At 41.4% G+C, this 19,940-nt stretch overlaps 2 protein-coding genes across 3 annotated transcripts in view; one reads left to right on the plus strand and one right to left on the minus strand.

Annotated features, from left to right (window-relative positions):
• RPL31 (ribosomal protein L31) overlaps window positions 1-19,940 on the minus strand; it is a 277,352-nt gene that overhangs the window by 248,808 nt on the left and 8,604 nt on the right. The gene's annotated exons all lie outside the window — the stretch shown is intronic.
• CHST10 (carbohydrate sulfotransferase 10) overlaps window positions 6,584-19,940 on the plus strand; it is a 32,095-nt gene continuing 18,738 nt past the window's right edge. Inside the window, exons 1-3 of one of the 2 annotated variants that reach the window (XM_061626850.1) lie at window positions 6,584-7,530; window positions 8,937-9,113; window positions 10,534-10,671. In XM_061626850.1, the coding sequence (XP_061482834.1) occupies window positions 10,572-10,671 (100 nt within the window). In that variant the 5' untranslated portion in view covers window positions 6,584-7,530; window positions 8,937-9,113; window positions 10,534-10,571. The remainder of the gene's footprint in view (window positions 7,531-8,936; window positions 9,114-10,533; window positions 10,672-19,940) is intronic. The other variant, XM_061626849.1, reaches the window with a different exon arrangement.

Below are 19,940 nucleotides of genomic sequence, written 5' to 3' on the forward strand. Positions count from 1 at the left end.
AAATAATTTCATGTGCATTTAGCCAAGAGGAATCATTCCTGCCTGGAGGCATTTTATGGTTGAAAAATATTGGAACAAACCCTTTGTTTCTCATCTAGCTGAATGTCAATAAAAATTGAGCCTAAATTCTTATTCTTCTTTCTTCTCTGTTCTTTTTTAAAAGGGCAATTTAATTACATAAGGAATGTAAGATGTTTCTTTGCATCAAAATATGTTTCTCTCACACATATTACATTGCAAAGGTGTGTACTGAGAATTCAGCATTGCCAATGGCCTTGCCAGCACATCAGTTTTAATGAGCTGCAGTTTTACTTTACAAATGGGGAGGTCTTGTACTTCCCGCACTTTCCCTATGGAGACCACGATACTGGAAATTAGATTGCCAATTCTTCTGCCCTCAGCCACATGCACTCATGTATTTGCAAAGTGAAAAGATTTGATGGAAAGGAAAAAGAGACAACAATTATCACCCTCAAAAGACTTCATATAAACTCTTCTCCCATCTCCCTACTATCTCAACTTTGATTAGTCTCTGACAAAATAGGTGGCTGCTTCCGAAATGAAGGTAGAAGCCTGATTCAGCAATGCAACACACACACACAAACACACACATGCACATATATGGATCGTGGATTGCAATAAAAGTTAGTGTATGCATAACTGAGTTTTCCAGAAATGTGATTCACAACGGCTTCAGGGCTTTAGCCCAAGACGTTTTGCTGCCTGAGGTGGAGCAGCAAATGATGCTTTCCAGGAGTCAAGAGGCATAATAGGTATGTCTGTCACTATAGTCAATCCATCTTCTCTGAGAAGGGGTGCAAGTGATGCAAAGGCACTCCTGGCCACAGCAGCCATTGGAAAATCCAGGAGCAATGCTGGAACCAGACATACCCACAAGCTGCAGACCTGATCCTTCAGGAAGAGTATGACCCCACCCAGAATAGACTGTACTCCCAATCCTAGATTGTCTACTGACAATCAGAATCTCTGTTGTCTGAATTAAGCCTCAGCTTGTTGGCCCAAGTAGTGCAGCGGTTAAAGAGTTGGACTTAATTGAGAAGACCCAGGTTCAAGTCCTTTGTCATTAGTTTAACTTCCTTCACAAGGCTGTTGTGAGGATGAAGTGTGGGGATGGAGGATGTATGCCAGCCTAAGCACCTTGGAAGAAAAGTAGGATGAAATGTAATGAAATAAAGTACTATGGACCACATGGTTATTTTTTTTAAGATGTACACCTAAGGCTGCAGTTTTCCTCTCACCTGAGAGTAAGGCCTGGGAACATAGTGGAAACTTCTGGGTAGACATGCATAGGATTAGGTTGCACAATTTTATGTGTATAGTGGTTAAAGTGCTGGACTATGACCTGGGAGACCAGGGTTTGAATCGCCACACAGCCATGAAGCTCACTAGGTGACCTTGGGCCAGTCACTGCCTCTCAGCCTCAGAGGGAGGCAATGGTAAACCCCCTCTGAACACTGCTTACCATGAAAACCCTATTCATAGGGTCACCATATCAGGATTGACTTGAAGGCAGTCCAGGTAAAAAACTGTGAGTGTGACATCTGGGATTGGCTGTGAGCGAACTTAGGTTTACTGTATTAGTTTGTCATGTGAAAAATGCTTCTAGGAAAGATGTGCTGTAGTTACCATCATTAACTTCATTAAGTTACCTTCCCTCTGCCATACGTGAAGCAGCAACCATCAGTTGCTTCAAACATCTTGCTTCTAACATCAGTTGCTTCAAACATCTCTTTGCCCAGGCTTTCCCTGACCCCTAAGGATGGACCCTTGTTATGAGTTTGAATCCCCCAAATTCCTGTTTTCTTTGCTTACATGTTTTTATACATATTTTTAATTGGTTTAAAGTTTGGTTTAATGATATGGTTGGTTTTGTCATATTGTGCACTGCCTAGATATTTTTCAAATATTAAGTTGTTTGTAAATGCTTTTAAACAAACAAGCAAACAAAATTACTATCAATTCAATTATATAAATTCAGTTACTATAATTAAACCTAAATTCTCCTGTCTTACTAGCTAGGCAAAAAATATGCTGGGTTGTATGAAAGGAGCACACAGAAGAACTCTCTGAAAATAGCCTGCTTTAGTGAGAAGGTTTTCAATTCCAGACTAGCAGCAAGGCACTGAGCAGAAGCAGAGGCTGGTTATTATTTGGAACAGTGGGAAATAGATAGGTTGACAGTTGAAGATGGCAAGAAATCGCCACAATGTATTTTAAACCTATCCAATGTATTGCTGGAGATTGAATCCAATGGGACATGTTTCAGAACATATGATTTCCATGTGAGTTTGGTAAGTTTTTATACTAATGTTGCACTTCAAAATGGAAAGTTTAGGGAAAAAATAAGTGGTTTTTTGTTTGCTTATTTAAATATTTTTATGTTTCTTTTAACTTGTTATTTCCTGAGCCTTTGAGATGTCATGAGTTAGTACTTCAATTAGCACATGCCATTTGTTTTCTAATGGGTTGTTCGATCCACACTTGCACTCAGTGGAATTCTGCTCGTATTGGAGGAAGAGGGCAGAGAGGTGATTTTTGCAAATTCCTCCTCCTCCTGCCTGTCTGCATTCTCCTGTGCCCCCTAAACATCTGTTCTGAAGGACTGAGGGACTCTCCAGAGCAGCATGTCAGGTGGCATGGGGGATCTTCATGAGAAAGGGGGAATCAGCAAAAGACACCTCCCTTCCAGTCCTCCTGTAGAGAGCCTCTGTTGGATTTCAGTACCTTCTGTGAAGAGAAAAAAGTCTTCCATTCACAGGCAGGACATCCAACAACCATTAAATCTAGTCTATTCCCTGCACACGCTCCAGTTTTCATAACAACACATACTATTAGCCAATTCATCATTTATACATTAAGTGACACCCTGCCACCATCCCCAGCTAGCTTCTTACCCCAGCTGAAGAACTTAATTACAAATTTACTTATATAAACATGTAAAATCATACATATAACATCTCTAAATCAGTCTATGACTTATATTGCAGGCTATCGAGAAGTTCAAATGAGCAGACCGCTTACAACAGTATAAACTCCTCAAAGAACAGAATATAAAGCATGTGTGTATATATTGTATATATTGTATATATCATAGACTAATTTAGAGATGTTATATGTATGATTTTACATGTTTATGTAAGTAAATTTGTCCATGCTGTTTTATTTGTTTATAGCCCCTGATGAAGGCCTAAAAACCTAGAGGCTGAAATGCGTCGGGTTTGAACACACAATAAATTTCTATTTTTCTAGCATCTTGGCTTTTGCCCTCTATTTTTTTCAAAAAAGGGTGAGACAGCTCAGCTGATTGAACATAAGAAGAGCCTGCTGGATCAGGCCAGTGACCCATCTAGTCCAGCATCCTGTTCTCGTAGTGGCCAATCAGATGCCCATGGAAAACCCAGAAGCAGGACCTGAGTGCAAGAACACTCTCCCCCTCCTGTGGCTTCTGGCAACTGGTGTTCAGAAACATAATGCCTCTGGCTATGGTGGCAGAGCAGAGCCATCATGGCTAGTAGCAATTGCTAGACTTATCTTCCATGAATTTGTCTAATCCTCTTTTAAGCCATCCAAGTTAAAATTGGATTATGTAAGATTAATGTAAGTTAAAGCACTCTCTGGATGGAGGAGTGATGGGGAAGGTCTCTCTTTCTTGTCTCCTGGCTTGGCCCTAATGTCTGCTCCACCAGTCTGTGTGTGTCTGGGATTGGCTGGAGCTATGTGCCTCTCTCCCCCCCGCAATGCTCCCCTCTAGAAATGTGGCTGCCCACCTAACCAGGAAGGCTGGCTACAGGGCTGCCTCAGAGGGTTGTTGTGAGGATAAAATGGGGGGGGGAGAAGACCCTGTTCACCATTTTGAGACCTTTGGAAGAAAGGTGAGATAAAAATGTATAAAATATATAAACCCCAGTTCTCTGGTTTGTCAAGTTCTGACAGGGTATCTGGTTTGTTCACTAGGGCTACTCTTTTGTTGTTGTTTATTGTTATGTGTTATAGTCTGTTTTTTTTTTTAACATTGTGTAAATTGCTTGGGGAACTTCAGCTATCAAGCAACTAATAAATCTAATAAATAATAATAAAATAATAGTAATAATACTGGGGCACAGTTCTTCCGAAGAGAATGTCAAGCAATTCCCCCCCCTCAAAGACACACATCCTTTCCTGTCCCATGGACATTTTATACTTCTATGAACTTCCAGAGACTTGGGGAGGCATTTCTGTCAGTCTCCTTTTCTCTGGCCATTCAGGCCTCTGTACTATTCAGCCAGTCCATAGCTATGGCATGTGTCTCTAAGCAGAAAAGCTATGTGACTTGGAAGGATGGGGTCTGTGTTCCAGGCCGTTCCAACCCCTGTTGGGAAGTCCCCTACTCCATCTGTTATTATGAGAGCTACACAGCAGCAGCCTCAGTATAGAACTTAGTAGGGCTACCCTGAAGTTCACTCTGAGCATGCTCAGAGATGTTTCTTTGAAGGCCACACTCACACAGCTTTAACTAGGCCACAGGACTGTGTTTGTCTTCCCTGATTATGTTTGCTTTTCTTTCTTTTTTTTGCTAATTTTTTATTTCACTGAACTTCCTGTTTCTTAGAGTGAGCACCACTGGACACTATTCATACAATAAATATTCTTTGTACCTTTTTCTTTACTTAAACCATTTTTGGTATAATTGAAATGGACTGCCTTCAAGTCGATCCCAACTCATGATGACCCTATGAACAGGGTTTTCATGGTAAGCATTCAGAGATGGTTTACCACTGCCTTCCTCTGAGGCTGAGAGGCAGTGACTGGCCCAGGGTCACCCAGTGAGCTTCATGGCTGCATGGGGATTTGAACCCTGGTCTCCCAGGTCATAGTCCAACACCTTAACCACTACACCACACTGGCTTTCTTGGTATAATTACTTACAATTATTATTTTAAATTTTTTGTTTTCTGTTCCTGTAGCAGCTGATGGAATAAATAGGATAATTAATTATGCTGAAACAGAAGGAGGGACTGGTTTGATTCAAAGACATGATGGGAGATGCATTTATTTTTAGATCCTGTGAGTCTGACAACTTGTTGATACAGTTGATGGAAATGGTGCTTGCAGCTTGATTTAACCTGTGATTTATTGTGTAAATGTACTGATTGCTCTTGTCAGTTTGGTATGGGGAGACAGAGTGTGTAGAACAATAATACTGTGGTGTAAGAAGTACTTTTTACACAAATGATGGTGACCAAACCATTTTATTTAGAACAAACTGGAAAACACATTAGGCATGAGAAAAGCCAACCAGAAATCTCTCTCTTCAACTGAGCCAGGCCTGGTGCCAGTGGGTGGCCAGGTTGGGCCCTGACTGAGGGCCCCTGCAGCCCAGAGGAGCCGCTGAAAGTCCCTTAGGATGGGAGGGTGGAGTTTCTGCTCTGCAATCTGCCCCTGCTTTGGGTTGTGGGACCCAGGCACCCAATGCTGCTGAGGATTTGGACTCCATTGTTGATGCTGATGATCCAGGTGAGGTGTCTGGAGCGCATTCTTGTCTGTCATTGGATAAGTTTCAGTTGCTGCAGCCTGAGGTCATGGCTGGGTCCGTGCAACCACTTGTATCTTGGACCCTGCTCTTCATGGTTGATAAAATCTGCCAAGGAGTGGACAGCTGGGTGGGCCAGGGAGATAATGCTTCTCTCCAAGAAGGTGTGGTCTCAGGCTGCCTGAAGGAGGCAGTAGTAAGAGCACTCCTGAAGAAGCCTTCTCTGGACCTGGAAGATCCCAATAATTTTAGACCAATAGCAAATGTCCCCTTTCTGGGCAAGGTTCTCAAGAGGGTGGTTGCCAACCAGATCCAGGTACTCTTGGAGGATTTTCTAGATCCATTTCAATATGATTCAGGCCTGGGTTTGATATGGAAACTGCCTTGGTCGCCCTGTACTATGACCTGTGTCGGGGGAGTGTGACTCTGTTGATCCTCCTTGATCTTTCAGCAGCTTTCAATAGCGTTGACCATGGTATCTTTATGGGGTGACTGTCCAAGTTGGGCATTAGGGGCACTGCATTGCGGTGGTTCCGTTCTTACTTGGATGACCAGCTCCAGAAGGTGGTTCTTGGGGAGCATTGCTTGGCTCTGTGGACTCTATTTGGATTGTGCTACCCGTCTCAGTATGCCTTTGTAAAACTCAGCAAGGAAGAGGATGGGAACAAAACAAGAATTTGGCTCTGGCCAGTGTGGCATAATGGTTAGTGTTGGACTACAACCTGGGAGACCAGTGTTTGAATCCCCATGCAGCCACGAAGCTCACTGGGTGACCTGAGCCAGTCATTGCCTCTCAGCCTCAGAGGGAGGCAATTGTAAACCACCTCTGAATACTGCTTATCATTAAAACCCTATTCATAGGGTCGCCATGAGTTGGAATCGACTTGAAGGCAGTTCATTTCCATTTTTCTGCCTATCACTGGCTCCACCCACTGTTGGCCTCCTTGCCTTCCTCCCTACCAAGCCCAATGAGCTAAACTTTATCTGAAGTGTGACCAGCTTTCTATTATTATTTAATTCGATTGCTAAATAGTTGCTAATCCTCTTGAATTTTTATATTGCGTTATGTCATTTTCTTTTATTGTTCACCGCTTAGAGAAAATTTCTGTTTGAGTCAGCAGTACAGAAACTTGCACGCCTGCGTAAATGAGCACCCTTTTAGCTTTTCAGGTGCCACAAAACTCTAGCTTCGGCTTTGCATCCTCCCATCAGCTCCTCTCCCTCGGCTGCCCCCTTTGGGGCTGAGTCAGCATAGCTCTCGGGAGGTTCTCTACATCCATCACCCCCCACCCACCGACCGACCGGTGGCGTTGCTGCTGCTGCTGCTGCTGCGTGGCTGGTGGGCAATCGCATCTTCCCACCCCCTTTCTCTTCTTTTCTCGCCTCCTTTGCTGTCTGTCCGTTCCGGGGGGCTGCGCAGCTCGTGCACCGCGAAGGAGACACCTTTGAGGCGGCGCAGAAGTATGGAAGAAGAGGGTGTCGAGGCTGCTGCTGCAGGGCCAGGCAACCGAACCTGAAGAGAAAAGGCGGCTGGGCGGTCCCACTGCTGCCTGCAGCCGCGGAGCCGAAAAACGGGGGGGGGAGAAAGAGAGAAGTAAGGGGTGATGCAGCTGCCGTCCAGGCTGCCTGTCTGCGTTGCCTCATGAGGGGAGACTGTTCCCGGCGCACATTGCAGGGTAGGGCCTGGTGCTAGTGTTGGAGGAGCGGAGCTGTGGGCGGGCAATGCGTGAGGGGAACGCGGCTCCGGGTCGCTGAGCAACTCTGGCCTGGAGAAGAGGCTACTCAGCGTGGCATCTCTTGGACGGAGAGAAAGGAGGCGGCGGTGTGGCTGCGCAGTGGCACAGCTGGGAAGTAGCTGGTGAGCGGCGGAGTAGGCGCCTCTTCGTCCTGGAAGAGCTCGGGCTCTTGGCCTTCTTCTGTGGGGGAGTGAATGGCTTGCGCTTACCCCAGAGGGGCTTGCTTATTTGACAAGCTAAGTAGCCCCGGGCACGTTTTCCGGAGTAAGTAGTACGCTCTTCAGACCCCATTTGTTAACGGGGCGACTTTGGTTTTGCCTTTTAAAACGGAATAGAAACACAAGAAGCTGACTTATACAGAGTCAGACCGTTGGTCTATCTAGCTCAGTGTTGTCTTTACTGAATGGCAGCGCTGGCCAGGATTTCAAACGGGACATTCCGAGCCCTGTCTGGAGATGCCAGGGATTGAACCTTGGACTTTCTTCATGCAAAGCAGCTACCACTGAGCTACAGTTTTTAGGGATGGAAAATCCTGACTTGGGGCATGATGAAATCACCCACAAGGAAAGCACTTTTGCCTAAGTGTGTAACCTGTCTATAAATTATGATATATGACAAGTGAGCACACGTGCAGTTTTCCTGAATATGCGGAAGGAAGAATGGCAGATGGATTCCATTCATTTTAACTGTACAGTGTTAAATATCAGATATGGGGACAAAAAAAAGGTGCTCACTTCACTGTGGGGAGAAAGGTGTGTGTGCCATACATGGCTTTGGCTAATTAGGAAAGAGATCTTGAGGTTGTAGTAGAGGGTGTGTTACATTTGCCCTCTCAGTGTACTGCAGTAATAAAAATTTTAAAAACTGAATATTGGAAATTGTTAGGAGGGAATTGAAAATAAAACTGCTAGAATTGCCATTTTATATAAATCTGTACATGGCCAAGATGAGCATAACACTGTGAAATTTTGTCATCCCAGCTGAAAAGAGCAGTGAGCAGCATAACCCTATCTATGTTTACTTGGAAATGTACCACTGCTTTCAGTGGGGTTTACTCCCTAAGACTGCAGTCTAAAATAATCAAGGTGTTGTAGGAATATCTTCTGAGGGAAGTGAAAGAAGCTGAAGCATGAATGATATGTACAGGGTATCTAGGGAGGCATTTTGCTCTTGCACAGCTCTAGAACTTGTTTTCATCCAATGAAATTGAATGGCAGTCAGTTTGTTGAAACATTTTAATACACTGCATAATCAGCCATTGGAATTAATTTGATACAGTGATGACTACTTGCCAAATAACTTTTACAATATTAGGCAAATTAATGGAAGAAAGATATATCAGTGGCACTTAGGTATAACAGCTAAATGGACTTTCCATGTTAAGGGGTAGAATACCTTCATATGCTGTTGTCAGATGCCATGCTCATCATGGAATTGTATGCTATTTTCTTATAGGAAATATGCTTTCCATATAGGAGCTTTCTCACCCTTGAAATACTTCTCAGCCTTAAGCTCAGTAGATAGCGTTAAGAAAGTATCTTACTCTTTTTTTCTCATTTCCCCATTTGTAAAATTAAATATAATGATCTGCCTCAAGGGATGGTTGTGAGGAATCTTTATAAGAGACACCTGGAAACTCACTTTGCATATTTGAAATGCTCCATAAATAGGAATCTGTGTTGGCCACAGTGGTTCCAGAGGAAGTGACTGAGCAATTTGCTTGTGGGTTTCCCTTGAGTACTGCTAGTGGAAGGACTTCTGTTAACAGCCTTCCGCAAAACTGGGCCCTCTGCCATGGTGAAGGTCCGGCCGCCCCACCAGCAGTGTTCCTTTCCACTAGCAAAGAGGTAACTATGTACCATCTTAACCTTCTCCAGCCATCAACTGGAGTAGTGATGTTTGATAACACTCTTACAGTCACACTTTATTGCCTCTGAAATTAATGCAATGTAAGTTTGTCATGAACAACTCATCATGCATTATTCCCACTGAAATCAATGGGGCTAACTTGCTCTAGAACCAGTTACAAAAATATATAGTATTCCCAACAAACTGATTAATCTCATCTTCATTCTTTTTGTCCTTCTGCTACTAGAGATTAGCACAGTTCCTCTACTAAACTTTTATTTTATAATGACAAATCTATCCATTCTGAACCAGGGTACATGATGCTAAAATGTTTTAATAATAATAATAATAATAATAGTAATAATAATAATAATACTGTCCATTGAGAATTATCTTGTGTAATCCCTGTTGAAATGAATGAGAGTTGTTGCTTAAGTGTTCAAAAATCCATTGCTGGGCAACCTTTATTGGGACCAACCGAAATGTCACAAAATAGTGGCAAGCTTTCGAGTTCGTCAGAGCTCTTCATTAGGCAAGATGTTGCACAAAGCAATGGTGTGGGGGTAGAAAAATAGAAAACAAAAAAGTTCACAAATTAGGTTGGTTGTTGTAGCTGTAAGGTAAGCTTGTAGACTCAGTTGTAAGATGGAGATCTCAGGCTGAACAAGTCTGCTAGGTATTGGGTTACACACCTAGGATTCTGGGAAAAACCAGGACCCTGTGTGTTTTGTGGTTCTCCTGCTGACCATTAGCTATGCTGGCTGGGCTGATGATAGTCCAACAGCATTAATAGCCATTCCTGGTTTAAGACTTGAGGCAAATCTGGGTTACAGCCACCCTTATTTTCTCGCTTGTGGGTTTGCTCTTAGCTTGTGGTTTTCTGCTTCTGGTGTGCCATGGCCAAGAGCAAGTAAGGAGCAATGGGGACTTCTGAGCAGTGTGCACCAGCATGTTTTTGGTTCACATTAAACCATAGCTAAACATTAACTATGGCTTTATACAAGTATAGGGAACCTTTGGCTCTCCAGATGTGTCTAAACTACAACTCCCATCATCCTGGCCATTGGCCATGCTGTCTGGGACTCATGAGAGTTGTAGTTCAGCCACATCTGGAGGGCCAAATGTTCCCCACACCTGGGTTAGGGAGATGTGCGAATCAGGCAACCACCTTTCTCAGCTGTTGTATGTTGCATTCAGGTTTGGGTTTTTATTTTTTTCCTCTTAGCCATTTCAACCTTCCATTGTGCATAGTTTTCTGTTATTTTAAAATTTGAAAATGTATACTTGTGGCTTATTGTTAGCTTTATGATGCATTTGATATTTATTCTGCTAGCTGCCATGGATATGCTATTGATAGAAAGGCAGGATAGAAATGCATAACAATAGCTTTGTTTTATTTTTTTGATTTTGGAAAAGCAGAAGCCAGCAGAAGTTATATGGCTTGTATCTGAGACATCATGCACCGCCGGTGGCTGCTGTTAGCTGCATGCTTTTGGGTCGTATTCATGTTCATGGTTGCTAGCAAGTTCATCACACTGACCTTCAAAAATCCTGATGGTAAGTTTACATAATTTTGTTCTTGTTACTGATGCAAGTTCTTGAACAAAAAATAGGCAGTGTTATATCCAGAGCATTTTTAATATGTTGCTGGTTGTCTTACTACAAACATTACAGAATGATACAATGCACTGTGTACATAATTGGTGAATAATAGTCCTTTGACTTTCATTAAGTGCTTTCTCACTCATAAATCTTATAGTGAAAAATGACCCGCATTCTTCTTATTCAAGATGCATATTTTTCCATGTCTTTCTTTTTTAAAAAAATACAGGAGTTAAAGATGGCATGCAGCATTGAGTTCTACATAAATTAGAAGAGGTTATGTGAGAGAAATAAAATGTCTTGAATTTGCTTTTCTTTTCCCCTGCCCTCTTTTTTTCATTGTGTGTGTTGATTTCAGAGCAAGCAATGACTTGTCTATAAAGCAGTATGCTTCTAGGTTGCAACTATATATTTGCAATAAGCAATATTTGTCTAGCTGACTACTACTATAAATCTAAAAACCTGTCCATTGGCAAGTTGCTACAGAATATATACTCCAACTCTTCCTTGCTCCTATAAGGTTCCAGGTGGTGAAAGCCCTACCCTTTTTATCTGTCATGTGACAAGGAGAGTTAGATGCAAAAGATTTAACATGCACCTTGGACTTTTATATTGAAAAGTACAAATCCTGGCATTCTCTAATGTAGTATTTAACATGTGTTAATTTTGTATAGTGATTTAAATGCTTAAAATGCTCATGTGTAAGGTGTTTATGCATTATCCTAAATTATCCCTATATTCAGTGGTGTGCTGGTAAATATTTAACAACCAAGCTGGATTTAGAAAGGGAAGAGGCACCAGAGATCATATTGCAAGCATACGCTGGATAATGGAACGGACCAAGGTATTTCAGAAGAAAATCATCCTGTGCTTTATAGATTACAGCAAAGTCTTTGATTGTGTACACAAAAAACTATGGAACGGTTTTAAAAGAAATGGGGGTACCACAGTATCTTACTGTTCTGATGCACAGCCTATACTCTGGACAAGAGGCTAGGGTAAGGACAGAATATGGAGAAACCAATTGGTTCCCCATTGGAAAGCGTGTGAGACAGGGGTGTATTTTATCATCCTATTTGTTTAATCTATATGCAGAACACATCATATGGAAAACGAGATTGGCCCAAGATGAGGAGGTGTGAAAATTGAGGGAGAAATATCAGTAATTTAAGATATGTAGATGATACCATACTCTTAGCAGAAACCAGAAATGATCTGAAACAAATGCTGATGAAAGTTAAAGAGGAAAGCACAAAAGCAGGACTACTGCTGAACGTCAAGAAGACTAAAGTAATGATAACAGAAGATTTATGTAACTTCAAAGTTGATAATGAGGACATTGAACTTGTCAAGGATTATCAATTCCTTGGCACAGTCATTAACCAAAATGGAGACAATAGTCAAGAAATCAGAAGAAGGCTAGGACTGGGGAGGGCAGTAATGAGAGAACTAGAAAAGGTCCTCAAATGCAAAGATGTATCACTGAACACTAAAGTCAGGATCATTCAGACCATGGTATTCCCAATCTCTATGTGTGGATGTGAAAGTTGGTCAGTGAAAAAAGCGGATAAGAGAAAAATCAACTCATTTGAAATGTGGTGTTCGAGGAGTGCTTTGAGCATACCATGGACTGCAAAAAAGACAAATAATTGGGTGTTAGAACAAATTAAACCAGAACTGTCACTAGAAGCTAAAATGATGAAATTGAGGTTGTCATACTTTGGACACATAATGAGAAGCCATGATTCACTAGAAAAGACAATAATGCTGGGAAAAACAGAAGGGAGTAGAAAAAGAGGAAGACCAAACAAGAGATGGATTGATTCCATAAAGGAAGCCACAGACCTGAACTTACAAGATCTGAACAGGGTGGTACATGACAGGTGTTCTTGGAGGTCGCTGATTCATGGGGTCGCCATAAGTCATAGTCGACTTGGAGGCACATAACAACAACCTCTTCAAAGTACTGATAAGCCTCTTGTTTAAATTAAAATAATAATTATAAATTCTTGCTCTTATCACTAATGGGAGTTAATTATCTTGCATATGCCCATAGTAAATTTTCAGATACTTTCAGACCCTCAGCAATTTTCAAGTGGTCTATGTAGAAGAAAAGTTTGGGAACCCCTGGTATAAGACATCTGCTTATGTCCCTATGCTGCTCTCACCCCTCATTTAGGTGCCTGGGATGCATGTGTGTGGACATACCTCCTTACAATTATGGAAAGTGATTCTTAATAATAAGTCTCCAGACACAAAGTTACATAGGTGTTTATCAGTTGTTTAGTAGAAAATTCAGAAGTGCAGAGTCCCTTCATGATAGTTGCAGCCACATACACCCTTTTTTGCTCCTGGATTAAGAATGAGATCTTTGTTAATGCATTCTCTCACAACAACAAACATCTCTAGGAGCCAATCAGCATGTAAATGGAGAGCGTTAGCAACTGAGAAGAGTCTTCTCAGTGGCTGACTCACCTCCTTTCACTCTGACTGGTTCCAATCAGCAGGAAAGGCAAGGAAGCATATTAGAAGACTCTTCTCAGTGACTAACACACTCCCTTTTCATGCTGATTGTAGGATGCTTGGAGACATAGGGACCCTGCTCCCAAAAAAGCAGAGGGACTAAGACCCCCTGGGCGACTACCCTCCTGGTGCTTATGGACATGACCGTAAAATATTTTATGACGTGCAAGTTCGATATTATTTATTAAGTGTGTTTAGGATTACACTGATGGCATTCCCAAATATGTACTTTCACACAGACTTTGGTTTTCCATAACACAATGTTTGTCCAAGCCTCCACACTTGGGGGGGGCACTACTTGCACACCCCTTCCATAAGCACATCAAAGTTGGATACACACCTGAACCAAGACCCAGACAACAGGGCACTCAAAACAAAAAGGTAATTACAGTGGCTGAGTACATATTGTACAGTGGTTATACTGACTGGGCAGCCACTGTCCTTCATATTTTACAAAATACTTTTTCCTATACAAAGATTTAATTTCTGTGTATGAAAAAGTAATATATGAAGTGGTCTCAATAGTGAGAAAAGTAAACAAGTGAATGGTGATCCAAATGTTTTTCATTCTCATGTTAAGACGCTAGCTGCCAAATGATGTATCACCTTCCCTATGCATGCAGCGTAGACTGAAAAAACAGCACCCAAGCCACTATTCAATACGTGCATGTGTTCTTTCCAACATGAATCTACAGGTCTCAAAAAGTAATGTGTGACAGAGTCCTCAAACACCTTATAACATGCCTCAAACATGGTCTCTTGTTCTACCAGCATGCCTTCACACCATCACTTTGCCAAAACATAAGGATAGGTAAATTGCTTTTAGGGAGGTTCACAATTATGATTTCCTATTTATTTAATCTAAAAATATTTAAAATACATAAAAAGCCAGGGGAAGATATTGGAGAAATATAAAATAAATACAAATAAAAAAAGGGGGGAGGTGAAGAGACCTTAAATGTGCTACTCACCATCTCTCAGCCTATCCTCGCCTCAGGATGAAAACAACGGAGAACCATGACCACCCCCAGGAAGAAGGGCACACTTAAAATGTAGAGGAAAAAATCATCTACAACCATAGTGTGAAATCAAATACTTACTGAGACACAGTATGAAGAAATATTTATATAAACATGACTATCAAATATGTTTATGAATTACACAATCTGTAAATATATTTATCGTGCAATCTGATGTTTGTTTACTCAAACTGGGATGTGTGTGGAGAACTACAGCCTCAAGTGATAAGGAACTTGTTCTTTCAACTTGTCCTTTTAAGTTGAGACCTTATCCCAGTCTGAGTCTGTGTTGGAATTGCTTCTTAATATGTTTTTAAGCCTTTTCTTTTTTAAAAAAGATGTTTTTTTAAAGATTTAAAAAAAAAATTCAAACATGTTTTAAAATATTTTAAAGTCGGTTTTTTATGATGTTTTAAAATGCTTTTAGTGCTTTTGTTTGCCGCCCTGGGCTCCTACTGGGAGGAAGGGCGGGATATAAATCAAATAATAAATAAATAAACTTCATTCACCCAACCCAAAATTCAGAATCATGCCTCTTTAGGCTGTTTTCCAACTGTTTATTCTTGCTTTATGGTTATTGGATTTTAAAGGGATTTATTTCTTATTGTGAGTTGCCTTGGTTTCCCAACTGTACCTCACAGGGTTGTTGGAAAGACTCCACTCTGTCTCTCTGTCTCTCTCTCTCTCTCTCTCTCTCTCTCTCTCTCTCTCTGCAGATGTATAAATAAATACAGCCCATATAATAGCTTATTGTCAAACCAGTTGATCATTGCAGAAAAATCAGTATTAATTTTTAAAAAATCAGTATTAGTTTCCTACAGAATAAAAACTGTAATACCTGCCTACTTGCTTTAAAATAGGACTGGAGAGGGACAGAAAGAGTTAAAACACAAACACAGTTCTTTTTTACATTCACTCAAAAGTCCATTAATTTACAGCACATTCATAACCATGTCTACTCAAAAGTAAGTCCCATTGAATTCAATGGGATTTACTCTGGGCATATGGGATTAGCATGCTTTTACCCCCGCAAAAGCAAGTATTGGGAAGGTTTTGAAAACACTGCCCAGGATCTGACTCCTGCACACAAGAGGAAAAAACCTGAAATGTATATACTTACCCAATTTATGATATTTTCAGATAAACGGGGGGGGGGGGAGAACCACCATTTTCTGGCATTGCAATGAGGGTTTTCTAGACACTGCCCCGATCAACCAAACTGGCTTCACACTGATTGGCTGCAATACTGAATGGGCGGGGTTAGACTGAGCTATGAAGTGCTATACAGGACAGATTTGTTTAAAAAAAAGATTTAACAGTCGGGGGGGTGGCTGACGTTTTTATGTATATCTCAAACACCGGACCACCTAGAAACTTAATTATTTTTTTTAATTAAAGCTGAGAATCTGGGCCATCTAAAGGGCTAAACGTGTGCCGGGTGGCATGCAAAGAATCCGGGTAAAATCTGGCTAACCAGGCAATATGACAACCCTAACTACAACTCCCATCAGCCAAAAGCCAGCATGGCCACTCCCATCAGCCCCAGCCAGCATGGCCACTGGATTGGGCTGATGGGAGTTGTAGTTCAAAAAAGTAACTTTTCCAAGCTCTGATGGGAGTTGCAGTTCAAACAAGTAACTTTTCTAAGCTCTGCCCAGAAGCCCATGCTTCTGGCACATGTCTTTCGTTCACCAATCAGAGGAGCAGAAGACTTCCCCTGCTCCCTCTGTTAAAAAACGGCTCGCAAAATTCTTGAAACTTTAACAATCGGCTCTCGCGAGCCCGTACGAGCCGGCTCCAGCACACCACTGCCTATATTGCTCTGCTGTTTGACTGACAAACAGGCTTTTGCTTAGCTTTAGTACCATAGAACAGTAGAGTTGGAACGGGCCTATAAGGCCATTAAGTCCAACCCCCTGCGCAATGCAGGAATGCAAGTAGTAGTCCAGATTGTATTACGGTTAATGACCATAAATCCATATGATGAATGAATGATTATCTTTATTGTTTTTAGCCAAAGGCCATCACAATACAATACAAAAAGAAGAAATTTTTAAAAAGCACATTAAAATTACCAGCGATAAAAGTACAGCATCCTAAGATAAGAAAGGATAAGATTCATAAACTCATTACAACATAATAAAAATACAATAACACCTCATTTGAGTATATTAAGACCCCCGGGGAGGATTTAAAGTTAAGAATACTAATTTAAGGACACCTCGGAGGTGGATGGCAATTGTTTTAAATATCTAGCTCTCAATTTCCCTGCGGCCAGGGCAAACTTTGCTACCTGAGTGGTTACAAAATATCAGTACCCGCAAGAAGAACGCAAGTTTGCTCCAGCAGTGGTCTGTTTGACAGCAGGTGACGGATTGGAAAAAAAAGTTTGAGCCTAAGTGCATTATACAATGGGCATCTCAATAAATAATGGACAACATCCTCAACTTCTCCTGAATTACATATACAATGTCTTAAATAAACTGGGACCCTCGCATATCTCCCATCCAGAAAGGCCGAAGGCATAGATTGAAAACGTAACGCTGTAAAGGCCTTTCTAAGAGAGGAGTGGTTAAAAAGAAAAAATAATGTTCAATGCCAAAAGCGGTTTTAAAGAGAGGATACCAGTAGGAAAAAGATGACTGTGACGAAGAGAACAAATCCCATCGCTTAGAATATAAGGATATTCTTTCCTTATAAAGCTGTTTCACTCGCGATGAGACATAAGAAGGAGGAGTTTCCATGCTAATCCCATATGTGGCCAAGAGAAGTTTGGTACGCATAAACCACGTGTTATGAGATGGGCTCTTGAGTTGTTCCAAAAAACACTTCTTAGGGAGACGAGCCTCATCCATATTAGTGAGCTTCAGCCAGTACATGGCCAGGGCTGCATGAACAGCAGACTCTATGGATTGTAAGCCCGTTTCCATTCTTAAAAGGGGGGCAGGGGTGCCTTGAGGAAGAGCAAGTATAGATCTCAGAAAGGTGTTCTGGACTGTCTCGAGCGCTGAAGGATTAGCATGCCCCCAGATCTCAGCCCCATAAAGAAGCTGAGGAACAACTTTTCCACGGAAAACCTCAACAGCAGGGGAGACCAGAGACCCCCCTTTAAGTTTTAAATAACGAAGTAATGAAAGAACAGAGTGGGATACTTTGAACTTCAGCGTGTCAAAGTGAGGTTTGCATGCAAAGTTAGCGTTGAATGCTAGGCCGAGATATCTAGCGCTACATATGATGTTAACTGTCTCTTTGCTGAGGTCCTTAAAGAGGCTAGGCTGAAGTCTTACATGTCATGTACAGGGCAGATAGTGTTTTTGTGTGTGATTATGTCAATTTCTGCATTTTCCTGTAATAAACCATTAAGTTTAGTGATGATCAAATTGAGAAAAGGAATATAGCAATTCTGTATTGCAATCTAATTTTACTTTTAATCTAAATAAAGAGGAAGATTAATGTTGGTTAACTTTGGGTTTACGTGCATGATTTTGCTGCATGTTTTTCAGTCATCTTCATTTAAGATAGCATTATCGTTGAGGGAGCTACACATTTTCCATACACTCAACACACATTCTGCTCAACACACAACTGCTATTCAGTTACAAAGGTAATTAGTGAAAAATCTGGTGGTTTTGCTGTTGAACGTTGCTTTGTGAGGTTTCCCTGAAAAGCCATACATAAATGCCTTAAATAAATAAATAGTGATAAACTTCCACTACATGTTGTGCCCATTACATTTTTGTGAACTTAAAAAATTGGTTTTAATTTTTTTAAATTTAATTTAGATTTAATTTTAATGCTTTGGAGGCAGTTATACCAGCTTTTCTCCTTCCATCCACTGTCTTATGATTTAGTGTGGTTTACTTTTGTTTGCTTGCTTTCTTAGTCCTAAGAAGTTGTGCTACTCCCACCTATAGTACAACCCTTGTGGTGAAATAATGCCTTGCCAAACTTGGTTTTAAAGAATGGCACATGGCAGCCATTTTAAAAGAATGGCATTTGGTAGCCTTTAAAAGAATGGCGGTAGCCCTGCACCAAGGCTATTATTCCTCTACCTATTTATCTAATGAATGAATAGCATGCAATTGTCTCCTCAGTGGTTAAAAGTAGCTTTTTAACAATTATCATTAATTACATCCCCTAAATTTCAGAATCCAGTGTATTGCCAACAGATGTTCAGTCAATAGGTATAGAAAAAAGAACAAATGCTCTAGCAATTAATAGTTTTCATTTTGAAAAAAATAGAAAGTTATTGAAGAGAGACTAAAAGCCCCCCTCCCCCCGCTATCATGATGTGGAATTAGGTGGCCTGTTCTGCGTGGAGTTGCATTCCTGAAATATCAGGTTTGTAGTCTGGGGAAGGGGTATATCTGGATTCGGCCTTTTTGCTGGAAGCCCAGGTGTCTTCATGGCTTTGGAGTGCCTATTTCCAGCTCCATCTGGTTCACCAGTGATGGCTTGCAGTCCTTTTGGGAGGGGGGCAGGCAGTGATAGGGGCCATTGAAGAACTCTATTATTCCCCACCCTCAGCTATTCTCTTCCTGCAGTGAAAAGGACGATGTATGTGTGGCCTAGAAAAAGGCCAATATTAAAATACCTTCCTTCCTTCCTTCCGCTACATTTATATCTTGCCTTTCTTCCATTGTGGAACTCAAGGCATATATGTAGTTTCCAGATGGACTCTGGGCACATACCAGACCTAGACCAGCAAAGTGGCTGCATCACTCTTAAACTGTGCCCTGCTTTTTTTCCTGGTTGGCACTTTCCATTCTTAATCAATATATGTATGTAATGTATTTGCTACCTATACCAAATTATGGGTTGGATCCAAAGGAATCCTTCAATTCATGGAAGAGGTTTGAGCCACAGAGGTGTCTGTGAACTGAAGTGGGAGAGACAATTTTCACCAATTCCTTTTGGCAATGCTGCCTTCCGTGCTATTCTGGAGGTTCACACAACCCTTCAAAACAAATTTTCATGGACTACAGGGGGAAAGGTGTATTGGCAGAAATCGTATTCTCTCTTCCCCCTTCTATTTGTGGAAGCTGAGAGTGTCCCATTCAGGGAGTGAAACTCTGCTCATAGATTTTTAGATCTAAACCAATACGTTGTAATGTGTGCAGCAGGCCTAAGACTATGGACGTTGGTAACTGTGCCTTGTCTTTTTGCATGTCCTTTTCTTGTTTTTGAAATATATGCCTTTTCTTTAGGAACCTGGACAGCTGCGTTGCCCTATACCAGCCTTTGCCAACCTGGTGCCCACTAGCTGTTTTGGATTACAGCTTACAATCAGTCCCAGCCAAGTTAGGCTAATGGGAGTTGGTAGTCCAAAACATCTGAAGGGCATTAGGATGGTGAAGAAAATGGTTTTTCTGCTTAGGCCTCTGGGTCAGAGTTGATTTTTTGAGAAAAGCTATTTCTCAGTAGTTGGAAATGATCTCATGATGGAGACACCTGTGTTTTCCAAGTCTGCTAGGTTCCAGGGTCAGAGAGGAGGCCTGCTAATTGGGAAAGTAGCTTCCGCTGTGGGAACATACAGTATACCCAAATCCCAGAAAAGCGCCAGCCTAGAAACCTTCTGTTTGGTTAACAAGATTCACTCTAGTTGCTGTGCATATTAGTATAAAGCTAGCTAGCCCCCTTTTTTTGTCTGATATCTTTGCAAGACTTTGGCGTTCATCCTGC

The sequence above is a fragment of the Rhineura floridana genome, chromosome 5 (assembly GCF_030035675.1).
Source record: "Rhineura floridana isolate rRhiFlo1 chromosome 5, rRhiFlo1.hap2, whole genome shotgun sequence".
Taxonomy (NCBI): Eukaryota; Metazoa; Chordata; class Lepidosauria; order Squamata; family Rhineuridae; genus Rhineura; species Rhineura floridana.